This window comes from Lepidochelys olivacea, assembly GCF_965140295.1.
Source record: "Lepidochelys olivacea isolate rLepOli2 genome assembly, chromosome: 1".
Taxonomy (NCBI): Eukaryota; Metazoa; Chordata; order Testudines; family Cheloniidae; genus Lepidochelys; species Lepidochelys olivacea.
Genome location: NC_140411.1, coordinates 178,740,771 through 178,765,727, shown reverse-complemented (window position 1 = coordinate 178,765,727; position 24,957 = coordinate 178,740,771). Strand labels below are relative to the sequence as shown.

Genomic DNA, 24,957 nt, shown 5'->3' with positions numbered 1-24,957 from the left:
TGTAGAAATATGGAATTTAATTCTCTCGCTGTCTGGGACCTCATGAATCTATTTTGCAAAGGATGTGCCAGAGGGAGTGTTAACACTGGTGTATGAGTGGAGAACTCTGATAAGCACTCACTTTGCACAGGTGTCAATGACTACACAAGGGCAGTGCAGAATCGGGCCCATGGATTTTTGATCTGGGGTTCTGATCTGGGATTTATGTTTAGGGGACAGCAAGATAAAATGGCACATAATCTACTCAGATAATTTTACTAATGGATAAAGTGCAATCCTCTTTTGTTTTTTAAAAAGCACTTATTGGGGAGTGTCTAATGTTAGTTAAAAGTAATAATAAACAAAATAGCTATCTCGTATGGACACAGATAACCTTGTAATATCTATTAGTGGCAGGGGAGCCTTTAGAAGATCTGGAGTTTTGCTTTGACTAAGCATCCAAATCCAAATGTTTGGCTGCTTATCCTAACATAGCTGAATTGTCTCAGTCTCGAAATTACACTGAAGTTGAGTCCCTACCGCATTACTAGCTTGAATCTTGGCAGCATTCAAGCTCCAACCCATCACCCTGATGGACCAGCTAGCTTGATCTTTACTCAAGCTAGAGATTATTGCGTGTGCTCAGGTGTTGGGTGAGGAGTAAATCTCAAGTTATACCGGGAGTTAACTATGCTGCCGAAGCTCTGAATCTCACGAGAGTTGGCTATACTGTAAGATTTCTAGTTCTTACTTGTTCCAGATGAGTGGGCAAATATACAAGACCAGCAGTCTCATGGCTGTTTTTTTATCATTTCATTGTAACACTCAGCCACCACCACCAAGTAAAGGTGTGAAAAAAATGTTGAAGTTTTGATTCCAGTATAAGGCAAAGATTCTACTGGGTACTTATTTTAAGTAAGAATCAACACCCCAGGCAGTCTCAGCTCAGGATTGCTGAGACAAGAACTACTTGTTCTACTGGCTTTGATGATAATGCAACTTGATCTTGAGGAAGTCTCTTTTCTCCATTTTCCCTCCCTAAAATGAGGATAATAGTTAACAGAGAGCACTGGGTGAGTACTGAAAAACAGTGTTCATAATCAGATGTTTGAATTCCAAACAGCTGTTCACTTCAACCACGTTTGGGACTCCTTCTAGTCACCGTTCCCAAATGTGCCTCAGGGTGAGTATTTGTTCGCACAAACATTGGGGAATAGCTTTTTCTCCCCACCAAAAATACCTCTGAGAAAGAGCCTTTATGCACACACGCATATTCATTAATCTCCAGTTTAACAAGTTTTAGTCATGCAGAAATACTATGTCATTTAGGTGAGCAATCACACACCACAAATAACAAGTAATGAATAGTCTAAGTAAACAACCCACCCATTAGCTGAATTTTACTTGCATACACAGTTTGAACACTAATGAATAACAAATTTAGAAACATTAAAAAGTCTATTCATGAAACATGTGTGAACAGAAAAGAGGGCTACATTTGGCACAATAAATTATTCCCAACAAATACAGTGGACAGCTCTACTCCCAGAGCTGTTGGGAGGATTAATTTGGTGATATAACAGCATTTTGAATTAAAAGTGAACAGCACTATCAGCCAGATCCTAACACCCTCACTCACTCTTAGTAACGCCTAATTTGGAGAGAAGCTATGTTGGTTTCAGTCCGATTACTTGTGAAGCATGGTACTTCTCAGCATGAATAAGCATGGCAGAATCTGGCCTGTGTGATTATTTTCTAAACTAGTTTGCAGGTCCCAAATAACTATGCAACTACATAGCAGTTATTAGCCTTGCAAAAATGCAAACTAAACATAACGAGACTGAATAAACCTATCTTCCTGTCTGTAGTATTATCATCATCTTACTATGAGAAATATTTTTATAATATTTCTTTGGAAGGTATTGGTAGTTTCCAATGTCATTTCTAGATGGGCTATAAATACGTGAATTCTATGCTGTGGTAAAACATTTGCTGCTGCATTTGTATGGTCGAACTGATTCGCAAAACATGTTGATTTTTTAAATCAAGAAAATTGGGTTAATTTAGTGCTCAGGAAAGTTACTACGGCAATGATGCAGGCAGTACTGAGAAACATTCTTTCACACATACCTGCTCATGAAACTCAACCCTGACCTTTCAGCAACCTTGCTATTTTAATCCTGAGCCTCAACCTACCATTTGGCCCAACTAAGCAGTGCTGATGGTGGGAGCAACAGATGTGTGGTTCCATGAGGAAAGAACACCTAACAGGAATTAGAAATTCTGTTTCCATAAAGGATATAATGACTGTCACTAATACTGTAGATCTGGAATGAGGGCTTTCAAAATTTTGGGATCAGAAATCCAGTGAAAGAAATCATAGTCAACCTATCCACTCTTGCAGAACACTCACATCTGAGGAAAAATACAAAAGTTCTCATCACAACTCACCATTTCACTGTTACTGGGCTCAGTCAGACCGTGAACTCGAGGTGGGATCCACTGTTCATAAGTCATCACCTTAACCATAAGGGAAAACAACCCAATAGATAGTATATGAAAAAAACATGAATGTAATAGCAAGTGTTGTAAAACAGAACGGTGAGAGCTATGCAAGCTCTCCAAGCTGTACTGTGTGTGTATAAACACTGTATCCTGACACTTCAGCATTTTGGATCTGTCAGAAGCCAATTTGGCGTTGTGTTTATTTCATCGATTGTCTCAGAACTAAGAGTATTTTCCCTTTCTGCCGATCACATGTTGGGTGCATCATTGCATATATGAGCAAATCTGGGGTTAGCCCACTGACCTAGTGACGGAGCTGTACATTGCCAGCTGGAATGCTCGGGTCTTGATTCTCCACTCTCCAGACTGTTAGGGGTTGGGAATGCTACAGAGCACCAGACTATTCTCAACAATGACTCCTCCAGCTGATGTAGGAATGGGACGAATAGATTCCCAAAGAGTGTCTCAGTCAGGCCTCCTTAGCTGGAAGACTAGTGGGTGAGAATGAAGAACCTTGAGGGTGTGAGTTTGAATAGGGTTAAAAATGCAGAAGGAGTAGAAGGATTCTCAGAGGTCTATGAAGTAAGAAAAGAACAGACCACATGCTTTTATCATGTGTCCATAAACGATTCCTCTGGTTATAATGTTCCCATGATAGGAACATCATGGAGAAAACACTGATGCAGTCCCTGGTGGGCAAGCCTGACAGTTCTTATAGCTTATCAGTGAAAGTAATGAATGCTAGCCTTCTTTTCTTCATGAATATGAATGACATTTTGAAGGTTGAATGCAACCTTAGAATTTATGTGAGAAATGAGGCATGAAACATTTTTGAAAATGTATTAGCCCAAAAACTATTACTTCATATTTTATATCCTTCCCAATATGCTACAACCACTTTGAGCCACCAAGTGAGTGCTGCCAGAGAAGAACAAACAAGTATAAGGATATGAAAATAAGTGCTGAGAGTAAAGCTTCCATGAGATACTCTTTATAGTAAGCTATAATTATTGCAGGGCCATTCATGCTGCTCAGCCTCAAACTGTATTTCCCTTGCAAGCCACTTTTTTCAGGGCTTTACATGTAGTCCTGGAATAAAATCAGGCATTAAGCTGTATGCTGAGGAGGGGTTTAAGTTTTAAAAGCATTCAGAGAAGTTCATTAGATTATTTTTAAAGTTGAGAGAGAAATAATAAAATGTTTGCTTATTCCATTCACCATTCCCACAATGTTGGGCTCTTCCAGTTCAGGTCCTGGACAGAAAGTGGAAGTGAAAAATTATGAGAACAACATTTCAGAGACCTAAAAAGGCAATTACATCAATTTTACCCTGAGCCTCACTCACTCTCACAGATGGCAGGGGTAATAAGCGTCCACTAAAAGTGTTCTTCTAAAAGAAATCCATAAAAAGGCCAATATTTTCAAAATCAGCCTCTGGAAAAAAAAATCACATCTTGCAGGTCTCAAACTAGCATCAAAACTTAGAGGTGCTCAGCCCCTCCAACTTCCTTTGAGAGATCAAAACAAAAATGGAGGCAGACCAATTAGAGGCTATTTTTAAAGTAGTTGGCCAGAGTTTTTTGTGGTGTTTCAAAGACCTCGAGGAGACTCCTGGGCTCAAAGCAAAAATAAATCTTTTCTCTTGTTCTGATGCCTGAGAAGGAGCCCCTAGGAATCCATCCAGGAAGAAACAAGAAAAGGAGTACTTGTGGCACCTTAGAGACTAACCAATTTATTTGAGTATAAGCTGTAGCTCACGAAAGCTTATGCTCAAATAAATTGGTTAGTCTCTAAGGTGCCACAAGTACTCCTTTTCTTTTTGCGAATACAGACTAACACGGCTGTTATGAAGAAACAAGAGACACCCCTGTGGCTGCTCCTCTGTGGTAGGGAAACAGCACCATAGATCCCACAAACTGATGGGAACAAGAGGAGAGGGAGAATTGTGGAGCACACCCCAAATCCTGGGGCACTGATGAGGGATAGCAGAGACCAGGGAAGCTTCCTAATACTTAGCAGCAAGAGAGGGAGGAAGAGAACAGGAAGCCAAGAGAGAAACTAAGGGGAAAAGGAGCCAATCCCCTCACCCTCCATACCTGCTTTTTGTGGGAGCTGCTGGAATAAAGACCCACTCCCTCTGCCAACAATATTGCCACAGAAGGGGCTCTGAAGCCAGGACCAAAGCAGTTTTCCAGTCACCCATCTCCCTCTCCTTCCCATGGACACCTTGACTTCTACTCACTGTAATGTGTCATCTCTGATCTACCATGGGAGCTGAGCAGAGCACGTGCTCTGTGATATCTGACCTGCTCTTTGTACCTTCCCCGCTGCCCTCAGGGTGGGAGATTGCAACTAGGATGCTCGTTCCTTTTAAGAGTAGCATTCCAGAACCAACAGGACTGTTCCTTGTAGGGTTTACTCACAGTGGAGAAAGCTCACGTAGGAGCCTTCCAGTGTTTATTGTTGGCATTCAGATGCAATACAGTGATGAAAAAAGAAATCTACTGAAATCACAGGTTTGTAAGTTCTTGCTTATGTTACATGCTTTGGAATATTTTGGGCCAGATCCTCAAGCTTGTGCAAGCTGGCATAATTCCATTGAAGTCAAGGGAGCTAAGCCAATGTACATCTAATGAGGATCTGGCCCTTTAAGTGAAAACAGTGGAAGGGAAATTCTTGGTTGGAAGTGAAATAAAAGTGGGGGAAAAAACGTTCTTGTGACTCCTGAGCCAACACTAGCTACACTTATTCCTCCTGTGCTACTCTGCTTCTCACCTTGCACCAGCTGATGACAGGTCATTAACTACTTTTATGTTATTATTATGCAGGCCCAAGGGTCAGACTTCCTTAATTGCTCATACTAGTGGGCTAATTAATGTAGTCTTATGAAGAGGAGTGTCAGGAGAGACAGTACATGTTTATATAAATTCAGAAAGCATTAGGACACATACACCAATGTGGAGAGTACCAGATTGTTCTAAGCACTTAGCATAGGTCTTGTCAGATAAAATTCCAATGTACTAATTTAACAGATACCTAGTCACTTTGAAAAACAAGTCTGTAAAGCATTAAAATGCATATGGTTTGCATAATGAAAGTGGTATGTAACACAAATCATCATCTGATTCTTCCTTGAAATTCTACTTCCCAAATACAGATGCACATCAATTATAAAATCAAATAGATATAGGAAATATGCTACTTCTGTGGACAGAGTATTAGATGCTGAATGGATAACATATTTCTTTTACCTGACATGTGGTTTCTTCTATCTTTTTTCCTTGCAGTAAGTGTATCCTACCAGCAATAGGAAAATCTTCATTGTGCTCTGGAAAAAGATAAGGCATTTACCTACATAATTATGAGGAAGTCCATAGTGTTACTTGTTTCCAGGCAATATAAGGTCTGAAACTCGCTAAATGTATTTAGCTATTTTTTGACCCTCCAAAGTTAATTTCACATCACTTAAATGCACACTTTATTGCATTATAAAGATGATTTGAAGACTAAAGAGGAAACTGGCAAAATAGCTTACATAAATAAAATCCATTAATGTTTGTTGTTTCGTGTGTACTTAACTCCTCAGTTTACTAATTCAGAAACCCTACCAAGCAGCATCAGTCACTATTTTGCAGCTTCAGAGTATGAAATATTTATACTGAAATTATTGACCTCAGTAAAAACGATTTTTGCAATCCAGGATCTATTTTTGCTTCGGACTGAAAGAAGTATTTTCAAAAGTATGAACTTTCTACTTCGTTCTTTTCAGGGAGCCATGACATTTACATGGGAAGGCTATGAGCTTTGAGTTTAGTGATAGCCAATAGGTGAGCAGGTGATTTGTTTGAACAACTATGGCTTGAGCCTACTCTCATTAAAGTCAATGGAAAAGTTCCCACTGACTTTAATGGTTCAGGAGCAGGGTCCTAGATGGTTGACTCCATTTTCACCGACTGTGGGATTAGGCTTTAAAAAAAACCTTTATCATGGGGAAGAAAGACCCCAAAGTTTGTAAATGCTGGTGAGAATGTTTTGCGGATTTTTTGGTCTTTTCTCATGATAAGCTCTGTTCATTGTAGGCCAGAATTTGGCACATTTATTCCTGCTGAGTAGCATCTTACACAACAAGTACTCATTGACTGCAATGGGAGAATTCAGAGTAAGGGTGTCAGAATCTGGCCATGTCGGTTTAGAATCTAATTGTATTTTCCTGTGAGCCAAATAAGAGCTAGATCCTGCAAACCCTCAAGTTTGTGACTGAGTTGAATGGGACCATTTCTGTGTATCAAGATACTCACATGTGCAAGTGAGGGCAAGATCAGAGCCTAAGAAAATAATGTGTGCGCTCACATGAGAGAAGATTTTTTGTAAACTGAGAAGACCTTAGGGACTGCACTTCTGACAATCAAGCCACTTACTCAAGCATATAAATGTGGATTTTGTGAGCCTCGCTTTAGGGATACATTTTGTAAATCACAGCCCATGATATTTTGTTTTACACTTAAGTACAGTTAAGTATTTTTCCGCATGTATCATTGCCTATGTAACTGATTTCCCCCCCTAAACAAAAGGTTTAACGGAACACATTATGTTTTGTCATACTTATTTTAACTTACCTACAAATAAAAAGCATCTAGCCCAAGATCTAGGTGCTTTGGATAAACAATAAAAAGTTCCATGCAAACCAATTACAAATCCAGCAGCATGTCCGTGCCCATGAAGCCGAGATTAACCAACCCAAAGATCAGATCTTAAAAATAACCAGTACTTCTTGTAGATACTCAACCTCCATGTCCTCTAAGGCCCTGGGAAAATAGACAGGTAGGACATTAACTATTTCACTGATTACTAGCTTGCCATGATGTAAGCCAAAGGAAAGAGTAAGCTCCAAGGTAAAAGAGTTCACACAGAGAAATCCTGCCAGCAACTCCTCTATGGAAATTGAGATGGCTCAAGCTAAACGTGTGTTGGTTGCATATAGTGGATGACTTCTTGCTAGAGCTCTGCAAAAGTGGCTGCTTTGTTAGCAATGAGTGATGCAACAGGCAGGCAGAGCTGTAGTGCTTCAGAGTTCTGGGTTTGTCCAGTAGAAGCTTGACCACTGGCTTGCAGTCCTGAGCTCCAGGTGTCCCACCAACCTACAGCCTTCCTGAAACCTGATCCACTTTCTTCAAACAAACGCACTCAGATTGCCCTGGCAAATGTGTTCGGTTTTTTTTCCCCCCCTTAGAGATCTGGTGCACAATTTTTCAGCATTCCCTCTTAGGCCATGACATTTTAAAAGTTCACTTTTAGATTAAGCTTCAGGGTAACGGTTACCTTCTCTGTATGGTTATACATATGCTCACACATATATAGTCAATAGCATAACTTGCTTTTCTCCCAATAATTTGTTCATCACTGGAAGGAGAGATCCCAAAGCTCATACAAGCTGGTAGAATGTTTTTCTGTAATCTTTTATAATAAACTCCATCTAAATGTTTGCAGGATCCAGGATGTAAATGGCTCATATGATGTAGCAATGTCTGCTGGGAACTCTTTGAAGTTAACAAAGAAAAATGGTAGTGCCAATTCAAGTGCCAATACTTTTGCCAGCTCTGATTAAAGTGTAGTTCTACTCTGAAGTGACTTGGTAAAAATGGCATTCTCGGGTTCCACACTTGTAGGGTGACCAGATATCCCGATTTTATAGGGACAGTTCCAATATTCAATACTTTTTCTTATATAGGCACCTATTACCCACTTTCTGTCCTGATTTTTCACACTTTCTGTCTGGTCACCCTACACACTTGTGTCCCAATCATTTCCACATCAGATTTTCCCTCATTTAGAATATTTTTTTTTCTTAACTGGCAGCCCTCCGAAGGTCGGCTAAGAGCTGAAAATCAGGCGGGGTTCTCTGTGGCTCAGGTACCACTCCCATTAATCAAGATTCCTCAGGCCAAGTGACTTTGATGTGGCTGCACAGACATAAAGACAACAGGTGGCTCTGCAACTGGAACTAGGTAAATCAGTTTGTGGCTACACAAACCAGAAAAAAAATCCAGCTGCACTTCAAAAGATGTGTGTTCTGTGGAGCCCTCAGTGATAAATAAGGGAAAATCTTACTTTGTTATTACTACTATCATTATTCTGAGTAAGCAGAAAGGTTAAATACACAGAGGATGGAGATCTGCCAAATGAGAAGCTATTCTCATAGCTATTTTTACATAGTTACTTTGGGAAGCTGAATCACACATTAAACAAAGGACTATTGGGTGCATACAATGGAAAAAAAAATATAACATCACTTGACATCAACAACAACAAAAAGAGCCATCAGTAGTAACAAGTGTTAGATAGTCCCCAGCCAGTACCCCATTTCACCGCTGTAAAATCTATAATCAAAGCGTCGCCAGATCTGACCTGTACACACAGATTGACCTGCTCAGTCCACTGAATACACCAAATGCACACTTGTTTTGGCAAGAAACATACATATGCCTCATAGCAATTTGTGTAAATGCTAGCCACAATGTACCTACTGCTCTGGTTTGGTAGTATGTTAGACTCACTTTGTCTTGGAGTAAATGACTGCATAAAACGCAGGGCAAAGGAGGATCAGAACCATTAGCTCTGAGAGGTGGGAACTTCTTCCATTTTCCCAGTGTTTTTTTCTCTGATGCTAGTAATGACATTTTGAATGGCAACATTATTAACTGTTACAATGATGATCATTTTAGGAGAAGCAGCCAGTGAGCCTAGCATGTGAACAGCCTAGTTGAGAATACCCCTGCTACCTGATCTCTGATATTCATGTATGTGTTGCATCAATAGTCCGATGAATTCATTTTTATGGAGACTAAACAAACAGCCATGTGAAAGGCCTGATCCAGAGCACTCTGAAGTCAAGTTCTTGAATGTGGATCACAAAACGGGTGGAGGACTCTATGCTGTCCACTATGCATGACTTGTTACATCTAGCACAAGTTCATATTAGGCAGTTGACTTGCAGACCTTGAACAATCATCTCTGTTAGGATGAAAGTTTGATCAATAGCGATGCACTGTAAATCTTCTTGTAATGATTTTCACCACCGTGTGAAGGGGACTTCCCTTGAAATAATTGTACTGCAGAGACAGAAAGGGATATTTTTGTTTATTTGGCAGCCTTACTTCCTGATCTCTCTCGGCTCCAGCCCTTCCATTGTAACAACTGTCAACTTCAAAAATGTGCACTATTCCTTTTGCATGCTTTGGGAATTTAACAAGGGTACAAAAAAAAATCTATAGTACATCAGACAGTGGAGAAGATCAGAAAAACTCTACCCTTCAATTCAACACTACATTTCTAACTACCTTATTTTTCCCAGATGGCCATCACCTTCTGAATATTACAAAAATATTGAAACTCTTTTGGTTTGTTTAAAAACCAGTTCTGGCCGAAGCAAAATGACTTACTGGTAATTATTTCCTCCACAAATATTTTTCTTATTGTTTTCCCCACTGTATCAGCCACTGTTCTCCTCCCACACCACAGATTAGTAGGTCAGCTAGCCCAACCATCAACAGGCTCTTTTACCCTTCCTCTGCTCATCACAAAAGCATAGTTTGCTTGTCACATTCCTTGCCAAGATCCTCCTTTAAAGGCTAGCCTTTAGTATTCCTATAAAACCTGTTTCCCCATTGTGACATTCTATACCCTGGGAGAGCATACTGTAACCCCCATATTCCTCATTTTCGTATGTTCATGATCTTACATGTAAAGCATGCCTTGTAAGGTATATGGGAAATGTTATGATCTACTGAAAGTCATTTATCTATTCACATATGGGTATCATTAATGCATATGAAGTTATGAGAATTGTGTTGTATGGTGGTCACTAAAACATGCTGTAAGTTGGGGAATCAGCCATATATTAGCTTCCCAGAGGCAAGAGCAAGGAAACATCCGGGTGGGGTGTCAAACAACCCATCAATAGCTGTTGTCCAGCAAGGGAGCTACAATGCAATGACTCACCTGCACGAGGCCACACCAGGGGAATTGCTCAGCCTTGCTTGGAGAGGCTCAGCAATGCCCCCCAGACATGCCTGGACTTGTGCTCCCCAAGCATATGGACTGAGGGTATAAAACAGACAGAGTGGACACATACAGACAGACAGAGTGGCAAGAAGAAGAAGACAAGACTCCAACAGAGGAGATTGGCCCAGGTTTAAGGAAAAAAACTGTATATTAAGGACTACAATATCCAGTGTGGTGAGAAAAACTGCTTAATCTAGATGTTGCCCAGTCTAATAGGGTTGAGAGTTTAGACTGCATGCTTATATTTTATTTTGGTAACCACTCTGACCTTTTGCCTATCACTTAATATCTATCTTTGTAGTTAATAAATTTGTTTGTTTATTCTACCTGAAGCAGTGTGTTTGGTTTAAAGCATGTCAGAGTCTCCCCTTGGGATAACAAGCCTAGTACATATCAATTTCTTTGTTAAAATGATGAACACATATAAGCTTACAGTGTCCAGCGGGCATAACTGGACACTGCAAGACAGAGGTTCCTAGGGTTGTGTCTGGGACCGGAGATATTGGCTAGTGTCATTTGGTTGCACAATCCAAGGAGCAGCTTACATGCCAGAGGCTGTGAATGAACAGCCCAGGAGTGAGGGTTCTCATAACAGAGCAGGGTAAGACTGGCTTCCAGAGTCAAGGATTGGAGTGACCTAGCAGATCACTGGTCCAGATAACACCAGAGGGGAACGTCAAACGCATTTTGTAGAAAGGAGAAACAAAAACTGCATAAACATTGAGCAACTATATCATAAGAATGGCCATACTGGATCAGATCAGTGGTTCATCTATCTCAGTAGCTTGTTTTCCAACAGTGGCCAAAGCCAGATACTTCAGAGGGAATGAACAGAACAGTGCAATTATTGAGTGATCCATTTCCTGTTGTCCGGTCCCATCTGGCTGTTAGAGGCTTAGGGACAGAGGATGGGGTTGCCTCCTTGACCACCTTGGCTAATAGCCATTGGTGGACCTATCCTCCACAAATTTATCTAATCGAATCTTTATCTAATTCTTTTATGAATGCAGTTATACTTCTGCCATTGTGTGACAAAGTACTTCCTTTTGTTTGTTTTAAACCTTCTGCCTATTAATATCCTCGGGTGACCTCTGGTTCTTGTGTTATGTGAAGGGATAAATACAGGGGTGAAAGTAGGTCGAGTGACTTACCGGTACTCTGGGGCCAGCTCTGGCCCCCAGAAGGGGCGGGGCCTAGGGTGGAAGGGGTGGAGTTGAGGGGGTCAGAGCCAGCCCCAGCCCACCCTGTAAGGTAAGTGCCCCTCCCAGGGTAGCAGCAGCAGCCCGGGGCTCTGGGGGCTATTTAAAGGGCCTGGGGCTCCAGCCACTGTACCGGGGCGTACCGGCTTACTTTCACCTCTGGATAAATAACACTTCCTTGTTCACTTTCTCCACACCATTCACGATTATATAGACATCTCTCATATCACCCACGTCCCTAGTCGTCTCTTTTCCAAGCTGAACAATCCCAGTCTTTTCTCTCTCTCCTCATATGGAAGCTTTTCCATACCCCTAATAATTTTGGTTGCATTTCTCTATACTTTTTTCCATTTCTAATGTATCTTTTTTGAGTTGAGGTGACCAGAACTGCATGCAGTATTCAAGGTGTGGGTGTACCATGGATTTATATAGTGGCATTATGATATTTTCCATCTGAGTATCTATCCCTTTCCTAAAGGTTCCTAATATTGTTAGCTTTTTGACTAGTGCTGTACATTGAGCAGATGATTTCAGAGAACTATCCAATGACTCTGAGATCTCTTTTTTGAGTGGTAACAACTAACTTAGAACCCATGGTTTTTTATATATAGTTGAGATCATGTTTTCATATGTGCATTACTTTGCATTTATAACACTGACTTTCATCTGCCATTTTGTTGCCTCGTCACCCAGTTTTGTGAGATCCCTTTGTAGCCCTTCACAGTCAGCTTTGAACGAAACTATCTTAAGGAATTTTGTATCATTTGCAAACTTTGCCACCTCACTGTTTACCCCCTTTTCCAGATCATTTATGAATATGTTGATCAGCACTTGTCCCAGTACAGATTCTGGGGAACCCTGCTATTTCTCTCCAATGTGAAAACTGGCCATTTGTCCCTACCTTTCATTTCCTATCTTCTAACCCAGTAGGTCCCAAACTTTTTCAGCCGCTTGTGCAGGGAAAGCCCCTGCCGGGCCGGGTCAGTTTGTTTACCTGCCGCGTCTGCAAGTTCGGCCGATTGCGGCTCCCACTGGCCGCGGTTAGCTGCTCCAGGTCAATGGGGGCTACTGGAAGCAGTGGCCAGTACATCTCTCGGCCCATGCCACTGGGAGCTGCGATCGGCTGAACCTGCGCATGCAGCAGGTAAACAAACTGGCCTGGCCCAGCCCAGCAAGGGCTTTCCCTGCACAAGCAGCAGAACAAGTTTGGGAACCACTGTTCTAACCAGTTATTGATCTCTGAGATGACCTTCCCCTTATCCCAGGACCGCTTATTTTGCTTAAAAGCCTTTGGTGAGGGACCTTGTCAAAGGTTTTCTGCAAGTTCAAGTACACTATATCCACTGGATCACCCTTGTCCACATGTTTGCTGACACCCTTGAGAATTCTAACAGATTGGTGAGGCGCAATTTCCCTTTACAAAAGCCATGTTAAATCTTTCCCAACAAATTTTGTTCATCTCTGTGTGTGATAATTCTGATCTTTACTATAGCTTCAACCAATTTGCTTGGTACTGAAGTCAGGCTTACTGGCCTGTAATTGGCAGGATCACCTCTGAAGCTTTTTTTAAAAATTGGCCTTACATTAGCTATCCTTCAGTCATCTAATAAACAGGCTGATTTAAGGGATAATTACATACCACAGTTAGTAGTTCTGCAATTTCATATTTGAGTTCCTTCAGAACTCTGGGGTAAATGCCATCTGGTCCTGGTGACTTATTGTTTAATTAATCAATTTGTTCCAAAACCTCCTCTACTGACACCTCAATCTGAGACAGTGCCTCAGATTTGTCACCTAAAAAGAATGGATCAGGTGTCGGAATCTCCCATCCTCTGCAGTGAAGACTGATACAAAGAATTCATTTAGCTGCTCCACAGTGGCCTTGTCTTCCTTGGGTGCTCCTGTATCACCTCAATCATCCAATGGCTCCACTGATTATTTGGGAGGCTTCCCATTTCTGGTGTATTTAAAAAATGTGTTGCTGTTAGTTTGTGTGTCTTTTGCTAGTTGTTCTTCAAAGTCTTTTTTGGCCTGCCAAATTAAACTTTTGCACTTGACTTGCTAGAGTTTATGCTCCTTTCTATTTTCTCCAGGAGGACTTGGTTTACAATTTTTAAAGGATGTCTTTTTTGTTTCTAACTGCCTCTTTACTCTGTTTTTTAACCCTGGTGGAATTTTTTTTCTCTTACTATTTTTTTTAATTTGGGGTTTACATTTAAATTGAGTCTCTATTATGGTGCTTTTAAAAAGTTTCCATGCAGCTTGCAAGTGTTTCACCCAGAAAGTGGTCAGGAAGTGTGGTCCAAAGTCCACTGAAGGCAACAAAAAGACTCCCGTTGATTTCTCTAGATCAGGCCTATACAGCTCTATTTTCCAGGTACTTAAGAGTTTAGCTTAAATCAATGAAACCAAGGAAATTCAGAGCTAAAACTAGCACGCTGTCATTGTCACGGAGTCCCTGGGCGATGCTCTGGAACTGCTCCCCATGAAGCCAGGCAGGACTCTGGGGAAGTCTCCTTTCTGTGAGCAGCCTGTCTTCAGGACACACAGCTCACACAGCTTCCACCTTCCTGGGTCTGACCTCAGAGCATTCAGCATCCTCTGCCCCGCCGTGCGCTTCCCACAGCGAGTCTGCTCAGGCGGGGCTCCTGGGGAAGCCAGAGGGTCCTGCACCCCAACTTTGCAGTCAGATGTGACTCTCAGCCAGCCAGTAAAACAGAGGTTTATTAGACGACAGGAACATGGTCTAAAACAGAGCTTGTAGGTGCAGAGAACCGGACCCCTCAGCTGGGTCCATTTTGGGGGGCAGTGAGCCAGACAACCCCGTCTGCCCTTCACTCCATGTCTCCAGCCAGCCCCAAACTGAAACTCCCTCCAGCCCCTCCTCCTCTGGGCTTTGCTCCTTTCCCGGGCCAGGAGGTCACCTGATTCCTTTGTTCTCCAAACCTTTAGCTCTCACCTTGCAGGGGGAAGGACCAGGCCATCAGTTGCCAGGAAACAGGGTGTCGGCCATCCTCTGTGTCCAGACACCTGCACACACCTGCCCTCTAGGGCTCTGCAATGATCATACACCCTTACCCCACCCCCTAAAAACTGCATAGGGAAAACTGAGGCACCCCCACACTATTCAGAGGAAACATTAAGAACAGTCCCACTTCGTCACACAGGCCTATACAGCTCTATTTTCCAGGTACTTAAGAGTTTAGCTTAAATCAATGAAACCAAGGAAATTCAGAGCTAAAACTAGCACGCTGTCCTCACCTTGCCGTGTTGTGTCTAGGTAAGAGGATTTTAGAACAGAGGATGATCTTCATACCATATGTGCTGCCATCCCTTGGACAACAGAATCTGATACAACATCAGTCTTTCCTCTTCTAAATGTCTTTGCTTTGTTTGGTGTACTCTGAGTGTAGAACTCACCAATTTAGAAATAATCCTTACCTTTATTACTAATAGCCTAGGCTCTGATCCTCCAAAACATTATGCATATGCTTAAGTAGGCCTGTGTTATGCAGTCCAACCAATCTCTCCAACAAGCTGGCAAATTATGGAGAAAGTCTCCTCATAACTAGATCTGGACAATTGATTTTTTGGTTCAGTGGCCAAACCAGAAAAAAAAAGTTTCAAGTGAAACAAAATCTTTCAGTTTGGAGTATTTTTTTTTTACCAGCCCCACAATCCCCTCTTTTGTGTCAAATCTAGATGAATTTCAAAACAAAAAGGTGAAAAGTTTTGTTTTAAAAATGCTGAAATGAAATATTTTGACGTTTTCAGAATATCCCTTCCCTCCCCCCGCCCATTTTAATTTTGCGAAAATTGTTCACGGAATTGGAGAACATTTTAGGTTGATCCAAAACGACATTCTTCTGTGACTAATCTATGTCCTGAAATTTTTTTGCCCAGCTCTACTCATAACCATAGTCTCTATCTAGCAGCAAGACATCTATTTTCAAAGGGTACACAATGGGGCAGCCCCACAGTACAGAATACAAGGTTTTGACAATTCTTTCCCAACTTTTTTAGGTTTGTTCCCTAACCAAGAATTTACACTTAGTCAAATTTTCTGAAACAAAGAAAGAAAAGAAATAAGCTAAATACATGAAACAGCCACACTTTCTATTAAGGTTTTATTTATATAGGGCTTTTAAAGAGTTAATAAAACATCAGCTGTCATAATTTACAGACATGAACAGTGTGTGTTACAGACTGCTATAAGCACATCAGTAGATCTACCTTCCAATAGAAGGTATCATAGACATTACATAGTTGGGGTCGGCAGCCTGCGGCTCGAGAGCTGATTTTTAGTGTCACTCTGCTGCCAGCCTGGGTCCCGGCCACCAGACCCGCTCAGCCTGCTGCCGACCCGGGGTTCCGTCCATCCAGGTCGGCAGCGGGATGAGCGCCGGGGCCAGGACCCCAGACCGTCAGCGCGGGTGGCAGACGGAACCCCAGACCGGCAGCCCGCTGAGCTGCTCAGCCCATTGCTGGTCTGGGGTTCCGTCCAGCAGCCCCTGCCAGACCGGGTCCTGGCCGCTGGCCCTGCTCAGCCCACTGCCAGTCTGGGGTTCTGTTGGGGGGGCCCTGTAAATGTAAAATTTATTACTGGCATGCAAAACCTTAAATTAATGAAGACTTGGCACACCACTTCTCAAAGGTTGCCGACCCCTGTAAATAAACCATGGTGATCAGCGATCTTTTGGAGTATGACAACTGACTAACTATTTATTAAAACTTCTATTAACCATGTACTAAGAAACTATTTATAAATGGAACCATAATAGAAAGCGTGAGCCATGAAGGAACAGATGTGTACGTTAGCATTTCTCTGTTCTGATGCTGGTAATATGGTAAAATTATTAACTGTATATGTCTTGCTCCATGTACTATTTTTGGTTTACTTTTTCTTTACTTTTTTAAAAAAATAAAGAGTATAAAAAATCAATTCAAAAATCCCATCAGAATTTTCTGTCTTAGAGAACTCCACCAGGCTTCATTGCTTCCTACACAGTGGCTTGTATCATATACTCCCTGATTTCTTCCTAAGCTTCTTTGGACGAGCCCTACAGCTTGCCCACTACTGATTTTACTACTTACCATGCAAAATGCCCTCAAAAGCACTGGGATTTTGTACAGACTAAATGTAGGTTTTTGTTTTGTTTTAAATTGGGCTTTATAGCTCTGGTCCTACAAGCATGTGCTTATCTTTACACATGTGAGTAAAAGTCAATGTGTTACTCACATGCTTAAAGTTAAGCAGGTGCCTAAGTGTTCATAGGATCTGGGCCTTAAATCGACATACAGGGGTATTTCATACTGGAAAATGAAAGTACCCTTTAGATGGACCAGTACAAAAGCCTCTAAAAACTACCCTAAATAGTTTGGTTGTTTTATGCTATAATATTTAATTATGTTTGTAAAGGGCTGTTCTCATGCCCAGTGCACCATTTCATGGTACATTTTCCAACCTATATTAAACCTGCAGCTGGGATTTCAAACACAGCAACACAAGTTTACCTATTAAATTTTAAATTGGATTTGTTTTTTTTCACACGCCCTTTCCCCCATGTCTACTTCGTTTGATAAGGAGGTAGGGATTGTGAGTGCTTCTCTGATGGCATATAGGGTAGAAGTCCTTAGAGCAGAACCAGCTGTCAGACAGACAGAATTAGAGCTTTTAAGTGACAAGTTCTTCTACTCTAGCTCCTCCACCAAGGAGCTAGATAAGTGGGGATCAAGAAGCTAGCAGGGCATACCAGGTTTGGCTGAGTGAGAAACAACAGGATATTCTGTGGAACAAAAGCACAGAGAGCACGGACATAGAGCAGAGTGGAGCTGCAGGAGTCTGCTTGCTAAGTACTGTACAATGACCACTTTAGGTCCTGCTGTATCTCTAGCCACCTTTGTTGCCCTTCTCTGGATTCTTGCAGTTAGGAAATATGACAAGATCATTGCCCTGCAATCTCTCCCTCAAGAAACAATCCAGCCAAAGGAAATGGGAATTTTGCCTGAATGAGGAGGAGTCTGTAGCTGCATACTTTAAAATATTACAAACAGTGCTCAGAACTGCCTGCAAAAATGCAGAAATGGGTGCAATAGGTTTTCATTTAAAATCCTAAACCTTGTTATTCTACCTTGATCAGTCAATCCATAGAACTTATCCTTTTGCAAAGAGGATGTAAGGGGAAGGAGTGATAATTTACCATCTCTAAGTCCCATACAGACCAAACACGTTTTGACTTCCAAGGCTTATGGAGAGCCCAGTTCTGCTGGGTATAGAGAAAGTGGAGTCCCACTGCATGCACACATCACAACTGTCTATCCCCATGCCACAGAACTATGGCCCATAGACTTTATTGGGTGAAGTATCCCATTGACTTCACTGGTGCTACTCACATAAGTAAAGTTACCCACTGTGACCCAGGAAGCCCCCAGTGCCAACTGAAAGAAGACAAACCATACCATATCTCACATTAGGCCTGACATACTCATTGCCCCAACTCACTGTTCTCATAATCTATGAGCTGTCATGTAAGATACCATATGCAAACTGGTGACAAGCTGGCCATTAATATTATTGTGTGATGTATAAAGAACTATAAATGCGTGTGGGGAAAAAATGTTCTTAAAAGGCATTTTGCAAGCTGTGCATAAGCCCAGGCTGTCCTAGACAAAGGAAAGTTGTTTTGCCTGTTTCCCTGTGTCTTCAATGTACATTGAGCCAGGTAATATTGCAGAGAACAATGAAAAGTACATCTGCCGACAGGCTAAACAAAGCCATCAAGCTAAACAAGAGGGATGGGAAAACTGCTTAACAGTCACAACAGCAGAGAAGCCTGCACCCCCAGGAAGCCTTCCTGGCTCTTGAATCAGAGACAATAGACTTTGGGAAATGTAAGTAGAAGCAGAAAGCCATTTTGGCATCCACCATCTCGGGGACACAAGAGGCCAGAGCTCTTGTAATCTGAGAAAGATGGATCCTTCAGCTGAGGGGGGGGTTGAAGTCTCTGCACACTGACTATAGGTGAGAAATCTGTTTAGACAAAGATTGTAACCTGCTGAAGTTAAGTTTTAGGCACGAGAAAGTGTGTTTTGTTTTACTTGTAACCGTATCAGTGTCTTCTATTCTTATTTATAATCACTTAAACCTATGTGCTTTGTTTAAAAACTTATTGTTGTGTTACAAAACCATCTCCATGCTGTAAAAGATGTGGGTTTTCAGTTAATCTATCAGGCTGGTATATGTTCTGTCTCTTTGTAGGCTGTGAGCTTAACCTCTGTGAGGGTCCAGTGAGAGGGACTGGACACAGCAGGAACTCTGGGGAACTCAGGAATTGGGGTTCACTGATTGTTATTTGCAACACAAGGTTTGGACTGGCAGACTCCTGAAGATTTTGCTAGCAAGGCAGACAAGCTGGAGTGTCAGGAAGAAGAAACATAGCTTAGCAGCAGCAAAGCTCTCTCTTGCCATGGCAGTGTGGTAACGCAACCACTCACAGTTCTAGATGACCTGTGCAGGGCGTTACACTCGTACTCAGCTGTTTGCAGAACTGGGCCCCATTCATTGCATTGGGGGTGGGGACATGCTGTGACCCATAGACTACAGGGTGAATATCACCTAGAGTCTGTACTTTGTCTTATTTAAGCTACATTTTTTCTCTCTCATGGAGGATGTAAATCCAAAGACGGCTTGACAAATTATTTAGACAGATTATTGGTGAAAAATGAGAAAATTTTCTAGGTGCCCTTTAAAATACTTTGTGGAAAATGCAAAATCAGCTGAAATACGTTTAGCAATTACCTTCAAGCTGACAGTGCCTTTTGATGTACGAATCTTTCGCAGGCTTCTTGGAATTCTGCCAAAGTGCGCCATTCACATTTTTCCTGTCTAGAGTAAAAGCATCGAAAACATTCACCTGCATTCATATCATATCTGTGAAATAACGGGAAAGTCTATACAATATTCTCAGAATGCAAATCAAAGAAGCTCAACAGTATACTGTAGCATCTGCTCAGAACATGGACATGAATAAATGGCTTTGCCAAAGTGGAAATTTGATGGATGGATTTTAGTGTGGCAGAGTTCAAATGCATCATCTATTGACATTGCCTGCAGCCTCATGTAACACTGTTTAAACATTATTTAAATTAGTTTTAATACTATAACCTCTGGTCTGAAGGCTTTGACATCAGCATTCTGTGGCTTTCCAGATATCTTTTTCTGGTGTAGGATTTATATAAATATTATTTAGATTTATAATGTAATGAACTAGTTAGTGTATATAAGCACCATTATTCCCTTTTGGATGGCATCAGAACTGCCCAAATGTGTATCCTGGGCACTATACTCCTAACACAGATGCCACATTAGCTCAAATGGGAAAGGCCAGTGCTTTTGAAACAAGAAAATCACACTTCCCTCCCCATGGTAAGCTTCCAAGTGGCCACGGTGTGCAGCATATTGATAGCCACGATGCTCCTAGATGGCCGCAGACTTGTTACAATATACTGGGCCTCACCCTGCTATTCCCAGAGAATTTTCATTATGAAGGTATTAATTGGTTCCATGAAAATGACAGGAATCTGTTATAAATATGGAGCTGAATCCTGTAGTCCAAATAACATTGCCTTTTAGAAAAGCTTTCCTTATGTAAAGCTGCAGAATCAAGTCAACTATGAGCATATATGTTCTAAAATGGACATTAAATATGGGAGGCTGTAGAACGTTTCGAAATGGGGATTATTTATGACACTGCTAAGCAATTCTTCATCCCTAATTCAGTCAGGATACAAAAAAAGAATCCTGAATACATAACTACAAATTTTCAAAGACTACAGCATAAAATGAATTGCACCTAGCATGGGATATATAATGCAATAAGAAGAGGTTCTATAAATACATTTGGAGCAAGAGAAAGACAAAGGAAAGTGTAGGTCCATCACTTAGCAGGGAAAAGAGATCTAATAACAGATGACATCATGAAGGCGGAGATGTTTAATGCCTATTTTGCTTCAGTCTTCACTAAAAAGGTTAATTGTGACCAAATGCTTAACTCAATTAACATCAGTAAAAAGGCGAAGGAACACAAGCTAAAATAGGGGAAGAACAGGTTAAATAATATTTAGATAAGTTAGATGTATTCAAGATAGCAGCACCTGATGAAATTCATTCTTGATATGTAAGGAACTAACTGAAGCAATCTCTGAACCATTAGTGATTATCCTTGAGAACTCGTAGCGGATAAGTGAGGTCCCAGCAGACTGGAGAAGGGCAAACATAGTTCCTATCTTTAAAAAGAGGAGCAAAGAGACTCAAGAAATTATAAACAAGTCATCCTAACGTCAATACCTGGAAAGATACTGGAACAAATGATTAAACAATCAATTTGTAAGAACCTAGAGGATAATAGGGTGATAAGTAGTAGCCAACATGGATTTGTCAAGGATAACTCACACCAGACTAACCTAATGTTCTTCTCTCATAGAGTTACTAGCCAACTGGATGCAGGGAAGCAGTAGAGGGAATATATCTTAATTTTAGAAAGGCTTTTGACATAGTCCCACATGACATTTTCATAAGCAAACTAGGGAAGGGTGGTTTAGATGAAACTACTGAGCAGGTTGGTGCACAGCTGATAGAAAGAACACACTCAGGGCATATCTACACTACTGTGCTACATTGGCACAGCTGCGTCAGTGCAGCGCGTCTGGCGAAGACCTGTCATGCCAATGGGAGAGCGCTCCCCCATCGGCATAATTACTCCACTTCCGCGAGAGGTGGAAGCTATGTTGGCGGGCGAGCGTCTCCCGCTGACAGCGCAGTGTGGATACCGCTTTAAGTCGATGTTACTTAAGTCATTCCAAGGATGTCGTTTTCACTCCCTTGGGCAACATAAGTTACATCGACTTAAGCAGTAGTGTAGACCAGCCCTGAAAGAGCACCTATCCATCGTTTGCTGTCTTATTGGTAGGGTGGATCTAGTGGGGTCCGACAGGGGTCAGTCCTGGGTCTGGTACTATTCAATATTTCCATTAATGACTTGGATAATGGAATGGAGTGTATGTTTATAAAATCTGCAGATGACACCAAGCTGGCAGGAGTTGTAAGCACTTTGGAAGATAGGACTAGAATTTAAAATGACCTTGATAAACTGAAGAATTGGTCTGAAATCAACAATATGAAATTCAATAAAGATAAGTGCAAAGTACTACCATTTAGGAAGGAAAAATCAAATGCACAACTGCAAAATGGGGAATAACTAGCAAGGCAGTAGTACTGCTGAAGAGGATCCAGGGGTTTAGTGGATCACAAATTGAATATGAGTCAACAATGTGATGCAGTTTTAAAAAAGGTTAATATTCCGGGGTGTATTAACTTGAGTGACGTATGTAAGACAGAGGAGGTAATACCCTATTTGGCACTGGTGAGACCTCAGCTGGAGCACTGTGACCAGTTTTGCGTGCCACGCTTTAAGAAAGATATGGGCAAATTGGAGAAACTCTAGAGAAGAGCAACAAAAGTGACAGGGTTAAAAACCTGACCTAGAGGAGAGATTAAAAAGACAGGATATGATTAGTCTTGAGAAAAAAGGACTGAGGGTGGAGGGGACCTGATAGTCTTCAAATATGTTAAGGGTCATTATAAAGAGGCTGGTGATCAATTGTTCTCCATGTCCCCTGAAGGCAGAACAAGTGGAAATCAGCTTAATCTGCAGCAAAGGAGATTTAGGTTAGATATTAGGAAAAACTTTCTAACTGTAAGGATGGTTAAGTACTGAAACAGATTACCAAGGGAGGCTGTGGGAATCCCTGCCACCGGAGGTTTTTATGAACAGGTGAGACTAACACCTGCCAGGGATGGACTGGGTATACTTAAGCCTGCCTCAGTGTGGGGGTATTGTCATTCCAAGCTGACCCAGCGCTCCCCCTTGTAGGCAGGTGTGGTGTTGCAGTCTAGCCCTCACTGTGTGTGAGAAAAAAACCCAAGTATCACAAGTACAGACTGTTAGACACTAAAGAGCACCCCCTTTTGGAGGGCTGCACTTGCTAACAGAAAAGTCAATGTGTAAAAAAAAACTTTCATCCCAACATTTTAGCTGGGTGATGAGGTCATTCTTAGTCCATCTATCTCCCACCTGAGTCCGCTGCTCACCTCTATCCAGGCTCTTCCCTGGTGGGTCTCTTGGTTCTGGTCTTTGCCCCTGAAGTTAGTTGTCTTGCCTCTGCCAGATTAAGATCCTTTTCTGGAGTCAGGAATTGGGAGAGGTCTATCCACTGGGACTCTTCTCCACGGACAGTGGGTGTTACTTGCCAGCCCAGGCTTCCAGCCAGTGTCAAGGAGACACCCAGCCTTCTTGAATGCCTGCCAACTGCAGTCCTCTGTTTATAAGGCTCCCCTCTGTAGGAGCACCTCTTATAGGCTCCCCATTCGGGTGGGTTCCCCAGAAAGCTCACCCTATAGACTCTCTGCTCAGGCCCTCCTGGGAGCTCCCCTCCTCCGAAGCTTTCTGTCTCCCTTGGGAGTTCTCCTTTAACTTGAGCTTGGGTAACCATTAGTAGGTCCAGGGATTTGTTTACTCATCAGCCATTGGGGCAATCAGTTACCTTCAGCGGGCAGTCACAGGCAGACTGGGCCCTAACTCCCCATAAAGGGCAGCTGCCTTGTGATGGGGATGGACTAGCTGACCTCTTGAGCTCCCCTCCAGCCCTACATTTCTATGATTTTATTATATGCATTTTTCCTCCTTTGCTGGGGGCGGCGGGGTGGGTGGGTGGGCTACAACATCACGAAAAGCAAAACTAAGTCTTAACCAAATTTGACTTTGAGCAATTAGCACATACAGAAAATGGTTTAAAACGTTACTAACCAAATGCTTCATTTTCAGACATGGACTTCTGGATGGTTCTAAAAGAAATTAAAGAAATGTACCATTAGCTGCCATTTAGAGTTAACAAGTAAAATGAATTTATTCAAATACTGGTATTTTCAGACTAATTCTTCAAAGTAGTGTCTATGGATTTAGCTGTGCTACTCCCACTGGTTTTAACTGGAGTTACTCAGCTTTTTTCATACACACAATCACACACTCCATAACGGAGCTTTGAAAGTTTATAGATATTTGTTTTGCTAACCGTTATTTTTGGAGTCTCTTTCTGGAATGGAGAAATGTCAATAGTATAGTTAAGCAGTCTGTCAAGAAGACAGGAAGTGATATTTTTCCTAGAGATTATCAGAATCATCCCAGAGCTGTAGGCCTTTAGAAGCTTAAATTTGCTACCTTGCTAATGGACTGAACCAAAACCCTGGGTCTGAACAGAACTGACTTTAGGATGCCCAGAATCTGGGTCCAAATTTTGCACCTCAATCTCCTATCTAGTTTTTGTATACCTGTATTTGATACTAATATACCAACATACTTCACTAATTCTTTCCACATGCATTCATTTGCAGTCATTTTGCTTTATCCATCATTAGAAGTGTATACCAAGTTCAACTTAAAAAATAAATCACTCCGAATCAATATGATGATAGCCTGTGAATTAATTTTTTCCATCCTATCCACCTCCCCCATAATTAGTAATCTGTGAGCTGTACAATGTTCCACATAAAACAGACAATTTCTGATCCATCTGTGGTGATATTATTTGAGTATCAAGATGGTTGAATTGTTCATTATGAAATAATATTTATTCTAAAGTTAACCTTTTTTAGGTTGAATTAATCGATTTTCTTCTTACTTACTAATTATTTATAAGTATTGACCAAACTTCTGGACTTCCAGATTGCGAGTTGTTCACAAAGTTTTGACTTGGATCATTCACTGTTTTATTGTATTGTATTGTTGATCACCTGGGTCATGTGTTACTGTTTCTATCCAGTGATACGAATTACTGAAAAAATTTAACCTTGTCCTAGTCTGCATTTCAAAGTTCTACCATATGACAGTTAGGGGTGTGTTGTTTTACTGCAATAGTATTACCAGTAAAAGCTCTGTCGTGGACACAGTTTACCAGTATCAAGGTGATTTACACACTGATAGTACTCCCTTTCCAGTACACTATAATCTATACGGCATAAAGCACATTTATACCAGTATAACTGCACCCATGCTAGGAGAGTTGTACCGCTTTAAGTACCAGTACAGTTAAAGTAGACAACCCACATGGGAGTAACAAAAATCACAAACGATGCAGTAGCAATATATGAACAATCATT

General features: G+C 41.5%; 1 protein-coding gene across 1 annotated transcript in view; it reads right to left on the bottom strand.

Annotated features, from left to right (window-relative positions):
• SAMSN1 (SAM domain, SH3 domain and nuclear localization signals 1) overlaps positions 1 to 24,957 on the bottom strand; it is a 120,148-nt gene that overhangs the window by 71,427 nt on the left and 23,764 nt on the right. The window contains exons 4-7 of the mRNA XM_084633339.1: positions 23,609 to 23,646; positions 19,543 to 19,629; positions 5,736 to 5,812; positions 2,431 to 2,499 (exon numbers count right to left, since the gene is read on the bottom strand). Coding sequence (XP_084489465.1) covers positions 2,431 to 2,499; positions 5,736 to 5,812; positions 19,543 to 19,629; positions 23,609 to 23,646 — 271 coding nt within the window. The remainder of the gene's footprint in view (positions 1 to 2,430; positions 2,500 to 5,735; positions 5,813 to 19,542; positions 19,630 to 23,608; positions 23,647 to 24,957) is intronic.